Source organism: Canis aureus, chromosome 25, assembly GCF_053574225.1.
Source record: "Canis aureus isolate CA01 chromosome 25, VMU_Caureus_v.1.0, whole genome shotgun sequence".
Taxonomy (NCBI): domain Eukaryota; kingdom Metazoa; phylum Chordata; class Mammalia; order Carnivora; family Canidae; genus Canis; species Canis aureus.
The window spans coordinates 8983440-8996780 of record NC_135635.1 but is presented as its reverse complement, the minus strand read 5'-3'; the positions used below and the strand labels follow the sequence as shown (position 1 = coordinate 8996780).

The following is a 13341-nucleotide window of genomic DNA, read 5'->3' as shown; positions in this document are numbered from 1 at the left end:
CCACTTGGAATAGTCTCCTCCCAATCCTGCCCTAAATGTTCCATCCACAGGGAGTCGGTCCCCTCTCAGTCACGGGAGTTACATCTCACTGGTTGTTCAGAACAAAATTCTTGGAGTCCCCCCACTTGGCCCACATATAGTGCTGTTGGCTTTTCCTTTGATAGTACATTGCATAACTGACCACATCTTGCCAGCTCTGCTGCTACTACCAGGTTGGAGCCACCATCATTTCTTGCCTGAATTAGGGCCACAGACTCCTAACTGGGCTCCCTCTTGTCTTCATATCTCACTCAGAGTAAAAGGCAAAGTCCTTACAGTGTCGTGCAAGGCCTGACACAATCTGGCCTTGCCCTGTTACCTCTCTCAAGTCCCTTCTGTCCTCACTCGCTTCACTCCTGCCCTGCCATTCCTAAAATACAGCTGTAGGCTTCCCCCACTTAGGCTCTGCACTTCCCTCTGCCTTGAATGTCTTTCCTCCTGGTTTCTGCATGGCTAGTTCTCTCACCCCTTTAAAGTCTTTGCTCAGTGAGGCATATCCAGACTAATCTGTATAAAATCTATATGAAATCTGCCTCCCACATAACACAGAAACTCTTACTCTGCTTTACTGCTTTCACCAGGCTCTTATCACCTTCATACCATGTGCAATTTATTTTTAACTGGGTTTATTGTGTATTATCTGTCACCTTGGTAGGTCAGAGATTTTTTAATAATGAACAAATAAAAATGTGTTCAATGTCATTAGTCATCAGAGAAATGTAAGACCAGAGTGAGAGACCATTTTATCGTCACTATGTGGGTGAAAAAAAAGAATTGATGACAACAGGCGCTGGCAAGAATGTAGAACAACTGAAACCATCATACGCTGCTGGTGGGCGCGGAAGCTGGTTTAACTACTTTGGAAAATACCTGGCACCATCATGGAAATTTGAACATTCATGGAACAGAGCCTTGGCAGTTCTACTCCTAGGTCATCCCCTTGAGAAACTCACAAATATCCTCCAGAATCCAAGTACAAAAACATTCCCATCATCGTTGTTTCTAATACAAACACTGAAAACAACCCAAATATGTTTTGATGGGGGAATGGATAAATTATAGTATATGCAAACAGGAGACTATTATACAGAATTGATAATGAATGGACTACAGCTATGTGCGATAACACTGATGGATTAGAAACTAGTTTTGAATGAAAAAAAGTAATTTTTAGGGGCTCCTGGATGGCACAGTCGGTTGAGCATCCGACTCTTGGTTTCAGCTCAGGTCATGATCTTGAGGTCATGGGCTCAAGCCCTGTGCTGGGCTCCATGCTCAGCAGAGTCTGCTTGAGAATCTCTCTCCCTCTCCCTTTGTAGCTCCTGCTCGTGTGCACTCGCTCTCTCAAATAAGTTTTCTTTTTTAGAAAGTAATTTTCAAAAGACTATATAATATCGTACTTTTTTAGAAAGCTCAACTCGAGTGAGACTCGAGACTGGGGATAGATACATCTTTGGTTAAACTGGTTTTCAAAAATAAAATCATACAGATATACTCAGACAGATGGGAGAGTGTTAACCTTTTGGGAAGAGACCTGGGAGTGAGATAGAAAAGAAAAACACAGGAAAAATACTACAGCATTGCCAGTGTTCTAGATATTAGATACATTCTTTTCTACATATCGAATAGTATTCTTGAAATTTTTAAAGTTAACAAAATGTAGCTCCTTGGTAGACCCACTTCTAGTGGGAGGGACAGGTTGTATGTGTACAATGCCCACCACCTTGACCAGATATATTGCCATGATGACTAGCAGAAAAAAAGAAAAAAATTAAAGGAACTCTGTGTTCCCCTCCATTTTTTTGTGATTGACATTTTTTCTTCTTCTCTCCCACAGCATGTCATCTACTCTGTGAAATTTTTTATCTCCTATGCAATTCCAGATGTATCGAAAAGAACGAAGAGCAAGATCAAGAGAGAAAAATACCTAACCCAAAAGCTTCTTCATGAGAATCACCTCAAAGATATGACGAAAACTATGGGGGTCATAGCCGAGAGGATGGGGCCAGTGGTAACAGATAACAATTTACGACCAAAATCAGAATAAGAGCTTTATGTTCTGAGAAGCACTTTACAGAATTTTACTCTGTCAAAATATATTATGAATCACTAATGAGAATGTTTAAGTTAAAACACTTTGGCAAATAGGAATCTTCGCTATTGCCATTTTCATATCGATTATTTTTTCGGTTTCAGCCAGCCACGCAGGGACTGGAAAATGTAAAACTTAGATCACGAAGTGCATAAAACTAATCACCTGGAAAACCAGAAATGTTACCCTTTTTTGATAAACTGGGATTTCTGTAGCACAAGAGAGATCTTGTAGTGTGCTTAAAAACCACCCCTTCCAAAGCAGAATGGATTTTGTCCCTCCGTTTGATTATTTTTATTCCTTTCTGTTCTCAAGCACATGATCCCCCTTCTAGGCAGTGTTTCATTGCTTCACTTCGCCAGATCTGTCCTAGAGTCATCTCTCCCTCACGGCACTTTCGTTGAAGACTAGACATGCTAGCTTTTGTGTGATTAAAAATAGCTAACTCAGAATTCAGTTTGAGTGCTATAGTAAGTGGCAAATAGACCAAAGAATTCACAATATTTAGGTGTATTAGCACATCCCTACAGAAAATGAAACCTCACTTAATAAGAGGAAATAGTCTCAGCCTTCATTTTGGCCTGTCTTTCCATCTCAAAGAAACACTCTTAATGGATTGGAATAAAGATAGCAAGGTTCTGAAGTGTTTTTGTACTAATCCACAGTGACACCTTTTATCTTCCGGGAGCACTCTAGAATGTTCTGTGCCTAATCAGTGTTGACTGCTTTGCACATCTCAGGAGAGTAAGATGACAAAAGAGGGGAAAGTTACAGATTCAAATAGAATTGTAATTCTTATCGATCAGGATAATTTAATTTACCTCTTCTAAAGATACGTAATTTCTTTTTAAAAAAAAATTGAAATCAAGCGATTAAAATTACATTTTTATCAACATAATGGTCTGGAAAGGTAAGCCCATGAGTTTCCCCAGGTGCCCTCTCTTCCTTAGATCCAGGAGCTCCGGCATTACAGATCACAAGCCCGCCTGGGACTGGCTCACCGAACAGCCCCTGTGCCATGACCACCACGGTGCTGTGCGCTTAGCAGAACAGCAAGTGCCCTAATCGGCAGGGAGCGTCTATCCTTTCGGGCAGGGATCCTGCATTTCCAAGGGATCGCCATACCAAAGCATCTGCCCCGGTGAAGGTGGTTCCCTACATCCTCCATTCCCTTGTTCCCAGCCCAGTAACTTGTTGGTGACCTGCACACCCCAGGGGAGGAGTGGCAGGGAGAGGAAGGAGACAGGAGGACACCCAGATCACTCTTGATCCAGAAGAGAGACTCTGGTTCTGATCCCAGCCTCCCTCAAGCCACAGTCCGGCCACAACCCTTTCCGTCTGCTGGACCTACCTCCCTGCTGAACGCCCGTCTGCTCCACGTATATCTGGCCTTCACTCTGTTCAGCTCAGCATCTTTACCTGTCCTCTACTGCCTTTCAGGTGCAGGGCCCTCAGGTGGGCTCTGGAGACAACTGGGGGCCTGCACCGCTCACTCTGGACTGTAACAGGGCGGTGCTGGCTGCAGGAGAGGGGGCCCTGCACTGGGTTCTTGCTGGGTGGGCCACCACCCACTGCGGTGCTGCTAAATGCCCAGGTGCCAGGAGGAGCCCAGCCACTCCGAATCCCAGCAGCAAAGGAAAGGGAAGGCTGTGTCGGTGAGCAGACTTAGAGGCTTGTCATAATAGAACAGCTTACCTCAAGGTCACTGTTCTAAACACATGCCATGAATGTTTTGGTGTTTTTGTTTTTTTTAAAAACACTATCTCTGTAGGATTCTTCTAAGCAGTATTCTGGACTTCTGAATTGTCCCCCTGGATCAGGGACAACATTTCGCTAACTCTCTTGGTCACGTTCACAATGTGAAGAGCATGCTCACAACAAGCCACATGAGCCCTGACTGCACAGGGAGTCAGAAAGGATTTTCCTCCCAGCTCCTCATTCTGCACAGCGCAGCCTGGGTGCATCTGGTCCTGTCCCCGCTCACCTGTGACACTGCTCCTGCAAGTGGTGTCCCTTCCTCTCCTGTTACCTCTGCTCTTTGCTGAAGCGTATGACTCTCTCCCTGTGTCGGATTGGGCGACCACTCACTGCTTATGAGAGCATAGAAAGGGAAATGTTCTTGCCTTATCTTCTTGTATATAAAACTTTAAGAGAATCGTGCATTTATGTTTTCATGAATCATCTTTCATAAATCATCTTCATAGTTTAAAATGTGTTTTTGTGGACAGGAGGGGAAAAAAAAAAAAAAAACCTCTACATTTTTAAAGGCAGGAAATCTGATGTATGACACTGCCAGTATTCCCCAAACAGCAGAGTAGCGGGGAGCCAGGGTCACCTGTGACACCTACAGTGTTAATGTAACTCGAGTGCTGACTTGTTGGTGGTGAAGAAAAATGTGGGGCTGTGTCTGCAGGCAGGCACGACCTGGATCTGCTGCTTCTAGAAGCAGCCTCCCAGGAAGAAGGGTGAGTAGGACAGTGTACCCACAAGAGGAAACTCTGGCCCTCGACCTGCCCAGTGTTAACCACTAGAGAACTTTACGTTTTCTCTCCTTTTGTAATGCCTACGAGTCTTAACAGATTGGAGCATTAGACCAAAATACTCAGGAGATTTTTCTTTAGTATCCCTCAGCTACTCCAGACATGGCAGTAGAAAGGGACTGCTATCATTTTTGTTTGGAAACTAAACGAGGCCATCTTATAAACCGTCACCAAATGCCTTCCCTTTTAATTACCCGTGCGTGTAGCCTGAATTGCAGAAAACATCAATTCACGATGGGGGGCAGGATATGCTCCGTTATTGAAACACTTCCTATGCCATTTTCTGATTGTACACATTATATTTTAAGATGTTTGAAAAGTTAAGATGTATGAGCCACTTAACTAAAGCAGAACCGAAATAGTCATGATGCTTTCGTACACTGTGGCATAAGATGTAAAATTTGTAATGTTTTGTGAATGTGCATTTTAATATTCTTTTATAATTATGAGCATTTTAATAAATTCATTTTTAAGAACAACACCGTGGTCTGCTCTGTTTTGGTCTTCATGTTTTCAAGAAGGCGAGCATATCTATATCTGCTATTTATCAAGTATGCATCACCCAGATAACACACGTGTGCTTTTGCGTAGAGGCTAAGCTAAATCCTTCACAGCCTATGCTTACCTTGAAACGATTTTTCTGGACAAAATTGGGTGTGAGTCTTTTGCTGGGGCTGCTCAAACCCAGTTGTTGGGAGTGAGCCCTGCCCAGGGTGCTGTGCCTGGAAAGCAGGTGGGCGCCAGAGACGAGCCGACGTCTGCTCACCACACCCAGTGCACTGGCGTCAGGCAGCATCAGCAAGGAGGAAGAGGCCCTCTTCCACAACCAGAGAAAGTTGCCTGCTGATGCTAAACCAGGATTGCAGGGCACAGTGCCACCCCAGAGAGGACAAGTCTCTAATAATCCCAGAAAGGCTCTGTTTGAACCTGCAGAGGCACTGGGTACAGAGAGGGAAAATTATGGAAAATAAAGGAAAATCTCATTTAAAAAAAAAAAAAAAAATCAACCTTTTGACTGGGACATTTCCAGATTTTAAATCTGTTTTGTTGGGGGCTTTGGGTTTTTTATTTGTTTTTTGTTTTGTTTTTGGCCAGATTTCATTAGGCTTCCAAGAAAACTCTAAATTGAGTATAATCCATAACTGGACCAACAGGAAGAAACCTTTTCTGATCCTTATATGACCCCTTGGGACCAGTATTAACATTATTCTTAACCTTCAAGCCTTTAGGCACAGCAAAGGGCTGACCAGAATTTCGGTTAAGCTAACTAAGTACCCCCTTCTCATTTGCAGGGCATGAGTCGATCATACAGTTATCCTTCAACTACACCTGTTTGAATGTCAGAGGTCCACTTATACACAGATTTTTTTTTTAAGATTTTATTAACTAGAGAAATAACATGCTAGCAGGGGGAGGCGCAAAGGGAGAAGGACAAGCGGACTCCATGCTGAGTGCAGAGCCCAATGTGGGGCTCGATCTCAGGATCCTGGGATCATGACCCAAGCCAAAATCAAGAGTCACTAAACCAACTGAGCCACTCAGGTGCCCCTACTTTTTTTTAATAATAAAATTCTAATAAATACATACAGTACTATAAATATATTTTCACTTCCTTATTTTTTTTCTTTTCTCTAGCTCACTTTATTGTAAGAATATATAATATACAAAATAATGTACTAATTGGGCTTTGGCTGCTGGTCCAAGATGGCAATGTAGAAAGACCCTGAACTCCCCTCTTCCATAGAACCAAGCCAACACCTATTTATAGAGCTGTTCCTCCTGAAGAACTGACACTGACCAAACAGCTTCTACACAACAAATGCTAGACCACAAAGAGAATAGCAACAGAGACATGGTAACAAAGGGAACCCCACCCCCATTGCAAAAAGCAATGAAGAGGAATAGTTCAGAGGGACCATGATCAGATTCATCTGCTCTTGGACACAGAAAAAAAGGCCACTGTTTACAAAAACAACCAAAATACACAGCCAACCTAGAACCCTGTCAAATGACAGGGGAGCTGCTGGAGCTCACTCTGCGTCAGAGGAGCTGGTGAACCCCATAGTTTGCATTCATGCTCCACCTTGACAGGACAGACAAGAGCAGGGTCAAGGTGTTATAGCCAGCCTCAGCAAGGCCTGAACCCCTAGCCCACAGCAGCCTAATATGCTATGGGGAACAGAAGAAAGTCATGGCTTAAGGGGGCAACTGGAATATAAAGGAGCCAGCCCTCAAATTCTGTCAAATGGCGGAGGAGCTGCTGAAACTCTCTCTCGGTTGGAGGGGCTGGAGAGCACCACGGGTTAAATTCCTTCTCCACCTGACAATGTGGACAGGAGCAAGGCCTGGACATGCTAGCAAGCCTACACCTCAGTGATCCCCCAAGCCCATACCAGCACCAGCTGTCCCACCAAGGTGGCCTCCTGCATGAAGCACACCAGGACCCCCCAGTCAGAACTCAGTATAGCTCCAGCCATATTACCAAGGTGATACAGGTGCAAAGTACCCCAGAACACTCAGTCCATACCACTTTGTCTCTAGATGACTTGCCAGGGTACGTCCAACTCTTACTTTGGCTCCAGACTATTTACCAGGGTTTTCTTTATGTGGAGAGCCCCAGGACCTCCCTCCACAACCATGGTTGTGCTGGAGTGTCCCTGGGCCCCAGGACACCCCAACCCACACCCAGCCTGGCTCTATCTGCCCTGTCATGCCACCCTCTACATGCATCAACCCATGACACCCTGCCTTCCACCAACTCCAGCATCAACTGTTCTGCTGGGGTGCCCTCTGTACAGAGAGCCGGAGAACATTTTAGCTTGCACCTAATTCATCTTCAGCTATCTGGCAAGGTTGTACTCTACCAAGAGCCCCAGGACTGCCCTGGCTTATGTCTACTTCACCTCTGGCCATCCCATCAGGGTGACCCCACCCCCAACCCACAATAGCCACAGCTCCAGCCAGTCAACCAGCCAAAGTCACCAGGCACACAGTCTACAAAGGATGTCCATGTACAAGGTCATTCCTTCTAGTTTAGGAGAAGTAGCTATTCTGCTACAGAAAGTCAAGCAAAATAAGGAGATAGAGGAATATGCTCCATATGAAAGAATAAGACAAAATGTCAGAAAAAGCCTAAATGAAATGGAGATAAGTAATGTGCCTGATAAAGAGTTTGAAATAATGGTCATAAAGATGCTCACTGGACTAGAGAGAATGTCAAATGAACTCACAACTTCAAGAGAGAAAATATAAATATTGAAGAATATAGTAAGTGAAATTAAAAATACACAGAGGGAATCTACAGATTAGTGGACGCAGAAGAACAGATTAGCAATCTGGAAAATAGGATAATGAAAAGTGTCCAAGCTGAATAGCATGAAGAAAAAAAGGGCTTTTTAAGAAAAAATTTAAAAATAGCTTTGGCTATCTCTTGGACAACATCAAGTGAACAAACATTTGCATGGTAGGGCCCCAGACAAAGAAGAGAGAGAAAAGGGCAAAAAAATTATTTAAAGAAGTAATTGCTGAAAACATCCCTAATCTGGGGAAGAAAACAGACATCTAGATTCATGAAATACAGTAAATTTTGTTTTGAAATACAGTAAATTGCAAACAAGTTGAACCCAAGGAAATCCACACCATGATCTATAAAAATTAAAATGTCAAAGATTAAATATAAAGACAGAATTTTTAAAACAGCAAGAGAGAAGCAACAACTAGCTAGGTACAGGGGAAACCCCATAAAGCTATCAGTTAACTTTTCAGCAGAAACTTTACAGGCCAGAGGGAGTGATATATTCAAAGTGCTGAAAGGAAAAAATTTACTACCAAAAATATTCTATCTGGCAAGGTTTTCGTTAAGAAAGAATTGGAGGAGAAATGAAGTGTTTCCCAGAGAAAAACAAAAATTTTTTAAAACCCAAGAACAATTAAAGGAATTCATTACCACTAAACCAGCTATGAGAAATGTTTAAGGGACTTCGTTAAGTAGAAAACGAAAAGCCATAATTACAAGTAAAAAAAAAAATATGGAAAGAAAAAAATGTCATGAATAAAGCAAACATACAGTAAAAGTAGTAAAGCAAACACAAAGCTAGTATAAAGGTTAAAGACAAAAGTAGGTACAATCATGTATCTAAAAAAATTAGGTAGGTGGACAAACAAGATAAAAAGATATAAAATAATAGGCAGCCTGGGGGGCTCAGCGGTTTAGTGCTCCCTTCAGCCCAGGGTGTGATCCTGGAGACCCAGGATTGAGTCCACGTCAGGCTTCCTGCATGGAGCTTGCTTCTCCCTCTGCCTGTGTTCTCTGCCTCTCTCTCTTTCTCTGTGTCTCTCATGAATAAATAAATAAAATCTTCTTTAAAAAGATATAAAATATGACTACATTTATATGAAAATGGAGGAAGAAGTAAAAATGAAATTCTTTAAGAATGCGTTTGTACTTCAGTAATACCATCAACTTAATAGAGACTGCTATATATGTTAGGATGTTACATATGAACCTCACAGTAACTACAAACCAAAAACCTGTAACAGATTCAAAAAAATAAAGAGAAAAAAGACAATCATAACACTAAATTAAGTCATCAATCACAAGGAAAGAGAAGAAAGGAAGAGAGAAATACAAAAACTAGAAAACAACAAAATTGTAATAAGTACATGTCTATAAATAATTACTTTAAAGGTAAATGATCTAAATGCTCCATCAAAAGACATAGGGTGACAGAATGGATTAAAAAACAAACAAAAAAAGACTCATCTTTATGCTGCCTACAAGAGACTAATTTCAGACCTAAAGACACATATAGACTGAAGGTGAATGATAGAAAATGATATTCCATGCAAACTGTAGGGGGAAAAAAAGCCAGAGTAGTATTAAGACCCTATATCAGACAAAGTAGACTTTAAAACAAAAACAGCCAGGGTGCCTGGGTGGCTTGGTCAGTTACATGCTGCCTTCAGTTCAGGTCATGATCCCAAGGTCCTGGAATTGAACCCTACATCAGACTCCTTACTCAGTGGAGAGCCTGCTTCTTCCTCTCCCTCTGCCTGCCACGTCCCCTGCTTGTGCTGTCAAATAAATAAATAAGATCTTTTTAAAAATCTTTCTTAAAGACTGTAACAAGAGACAAAGAAGGGTATTACATAATGATAAAAGGATCAATCTAAACAAAACATATAGCAACTGTAAATATCTATTCACCCAACATAGGAGCACCTAAATACATAAAGCAATTATTGGCAGTACAAAAAGAAAAATTGACAGTAATACAGTAACAGTAGAAGACTTTAATACTCCTTGTACATCAATGAGTAGACAACCCAGGCAAAAAAAAATATCAATAAAGAAACAGGGTCTTTGAATGACACATTAGACTAGATGTACTTAGCCCTTATATACAGAACATTCCACCCCAAACAACAGAATAAACATTCTTTGCAGGTACACATAGAACATTCTACAGGATAGATCACATATTTGGCCACAAAATAAGCTTCAATAAATTTAAGAAGACTGAAATCATATCAAGCATCTTTTCCTACTACAACAGTATGAAACTAAAAATCAATTACAGAAAAAATGAAAAAAAAAAAAAACACATTGAGGTTAAACAACATGCTACTAAACAACCAATTGGTCAATGCAGAAATCAAAGAGTAAATTTTAAAAATACATGGAGACAAAGGAAAATGAAATACAATGATTCAAAATCTTTGGGACACAGCAAAACCAGTTTCAAAAGGAAAGGTTATAGTGATACAGGCCTATCTCAAACAAAACAAAAAAACCACTACCAAAAAAAGAAAATTTTCAAATAATCAGCCTAAATTTACAACTAAAGGAACTAGAAAAAAATAAAGTAAAATAAAGCTCAAAGTTAGTAAAAGAAAGTAAATAATGAAGATCAGAGTAGAAACAAATAAACTAAGACTAAAAAAAAAGAAAAATGAAAAGATCAATGAAACCTAGAACAGGTTCTTTGAACAGATAAATAAAATAATGAGCCTTTAACCCAGACTCAGTAGCAAAAAAAAAGGCAGAGGACCCAAATAAATAAAATCATAAATGAAAGACAAGTAACAACTTACTGACACCATAGAAATACAAAGGATTATAAGAAGCTACTATAAGAAATTATATGTCAGCAAATCGGATAACCTAGAAGAAATGGATAAATTCCCGGAAACATACAAGATCCCAAAAGTGAATCAAGAAGAAATAGAAAATCTAAACAACAGCTTACTAGTAACAAAACTGAATCAGTAATCAAATTTTTAAAAACCAAAAGTCTAAGACCGGATGAATTCACAATTGCATTCTACCACTTCTCAAGAAGAGCTAATATCTATTCTTCTCAAACTATTCAAAAAAAATAGAAACAGAGGAAAATTTCTAAATACATTCTACAAGGCCAGTATTACTCTGATACCAATGACACTGCAGAAAAAGAAAACCACAGGCCAATATCCCTGATAAACATAAATGCAAATGTCCTCAACAAATATTAGCAAACTGAACTCAGGCATACATTAAGTGACATTTATTCTGGAGATGCAAGAATGGTTCAATAGTCACAAATTAATCAACATGATACACCACATCCACAAAATGAAGGATAAAAATCATATGATCGTCTCAATAGATACAGAAAAAGTTTAACATCCATTCATGATAAAAAAAAAAAACTCTCAATAAAGTGGGTTTAGAGGAAATATACCTCAACATAATTGAGGCTGTCTATGAAAAATCCACAGCTAACGTCATACTCAAGGGTGAAAAACAGTTTTGCTCTGTTTTGCTCTCAGATTAGGAACAAAACAAGGATGTTCACTGTCACCACTTTTATTCACAAATCATACTGGAAAGCCCTCGCTGCAGCAATCAGACAAGTAAATAGAAGGCATTCAAGTTGGTAAGGGAGAAGTAGAACCATCACAATTTGCAGATAGCATACTATATCTAGAAAACCCTCAAGAATCCACCAAAGAAAAATTATCACTAAACCAATAAATTCAGTAAAGTTTCAGGAAACAAAATTAATATACAGAAATCTGTTGCACTTCTATACTCTAATAACAAAGTAGCAGAAAGAGAAATTAAGAAAACAATCCCATTTACGGTTGTACCAAAAAGAATAAAATACTGCAGAATAAATTTAAACCAGGAAGTGAAAGGCCTGTACTCCAGAAACTATAAAACATTGATAAAAGACAAATAATCCTAAAATTTGTGTGGAACCACAGAAGAGCTTAAATAGCCAAAGCAATCTTGAAAAAGAAAACAAAACAGGATGTATCACAATTCCAGACTTTAAGTTATATTACAAAGCCACAACAATCAAAGCAAGTGGTACTGCACAAAAATAGACACACAGGTCAATGGAACAGAATAGAAAATCCAGAAATAAACCCACAATTATATGGTCAACTAATCTTTGACAAAGGAAGACCAAATATACAGTGGGAAGAGATAGTCTCCTCAACAAATGGTGTTGGGAAAACTGGAGAGCCCCATGCAGAAGAATGAAACTAGACCACTTTCTTTTGCCACACATAAAAATCTCAAAATAGATTAAAGACCTAAATGTGAGACCTAAATTATAAAAGTCCTTGAAGAAAGCAGTCAGTAATTTCTCTGGCATTATCCATAGCAAATTTATTCTAGATAGGTCTCCTGAGGCAAAGGAAATAAAAGCAAAACTAAACTATCGGGATTACATCAAAATAAAACACTTCTGCACAGTGAAGGAAACAATAAGTAAAACTGAAAGGCAACTTATGGAACAGGGGAAGATATTTGCAAATGATACATCTGATTAAGAGTATCCAAAACATATAAAGAACTTCTAAAACTCAACACCCAAAAAACAAATAACCCAATTAAAAACTGGGCAGAATACATAAATAGACATTTTTCTGAAGATGATATACAGAGGACCAACAGACACATAAAAGATTCTCACCATCACTTATCATTAGGGAAATACAAATCAAAACTATAAGGAGATATTATCTCACACCGGCCAAAATGGCTAAAATCAACAACATAAGAAACAACATGTGTTGGCAAAAAGGTGGAGGAAAAAAAGATGAAATGTGAGATTTCATTTACTGTTGATGGGAATACAAATTGGTACAGCCATAGTGGACAACAGTATGGAGCTTCCTCAAAAAGTTAAAAATAGAACTACCCTATGATCCAGGAATCACACTACTGGGTACTTGCCCTAAAAATACAAAAACAGTAAATCAAAGCAATACATGGCCCCCTATGTTTATTGCAACATTATATACAATAGCCAAACTATGAAAAGCAGCCCATGTGTTCATTAATAGATGAATGGATAATATATATTTTTGAATGTATATATATATATACACACACATATTTTAAATGGATACACACACATACACACACAGTGGAATACTATTGAGCCATAAAAAGGAATGAAATCTTGTTATTTGCAACAAAATAAATGGAGCTAGAGTATAATGCTAAGAGAAATAAGTCAGAGAAAGACAAATACCATAAGATTTGACTCATCTGTGGAATTTAAGAAACAAAACAATGAGCAAAAGGAAAAAGAGAAAAACCAAGAAAGAGACTCTTACCTACAGAGAACAAACTGATAGCTATCAGAGGAGAGAGGTGAGTGGATGGATGGT

The 13341-nt window shown here is 39.7% G+C and overlaps 1 protein-coding gene across 4 annotated transcripts in view; it reads left to right on the top strand.

The window, feature by feature from the left end:
- ANO6 (anoctamin 6) overlaps positions 1–5150 on the top strand; it is a 186089-nt gene extending 180939 nt beyond the window's left edge. For all 4 annotated transcript variants that reach the window (XM_077870360.1, XM_077870363.1, XM_077870361.1 and 1 more), the window contains one exon: positions 1877–5150. In XM_077870360.1, the coding sequence (XP_077726486.1) occupies positions 1877–2086 (210 nt within the window). In that variant the 3' untranslated portion in view covers positions 2087–5150. The remainder of the gene's footprint in view (positions 1–1876) is intronic.
- Positions 5151–13341: the final 8191 nt, after the last annotated feature.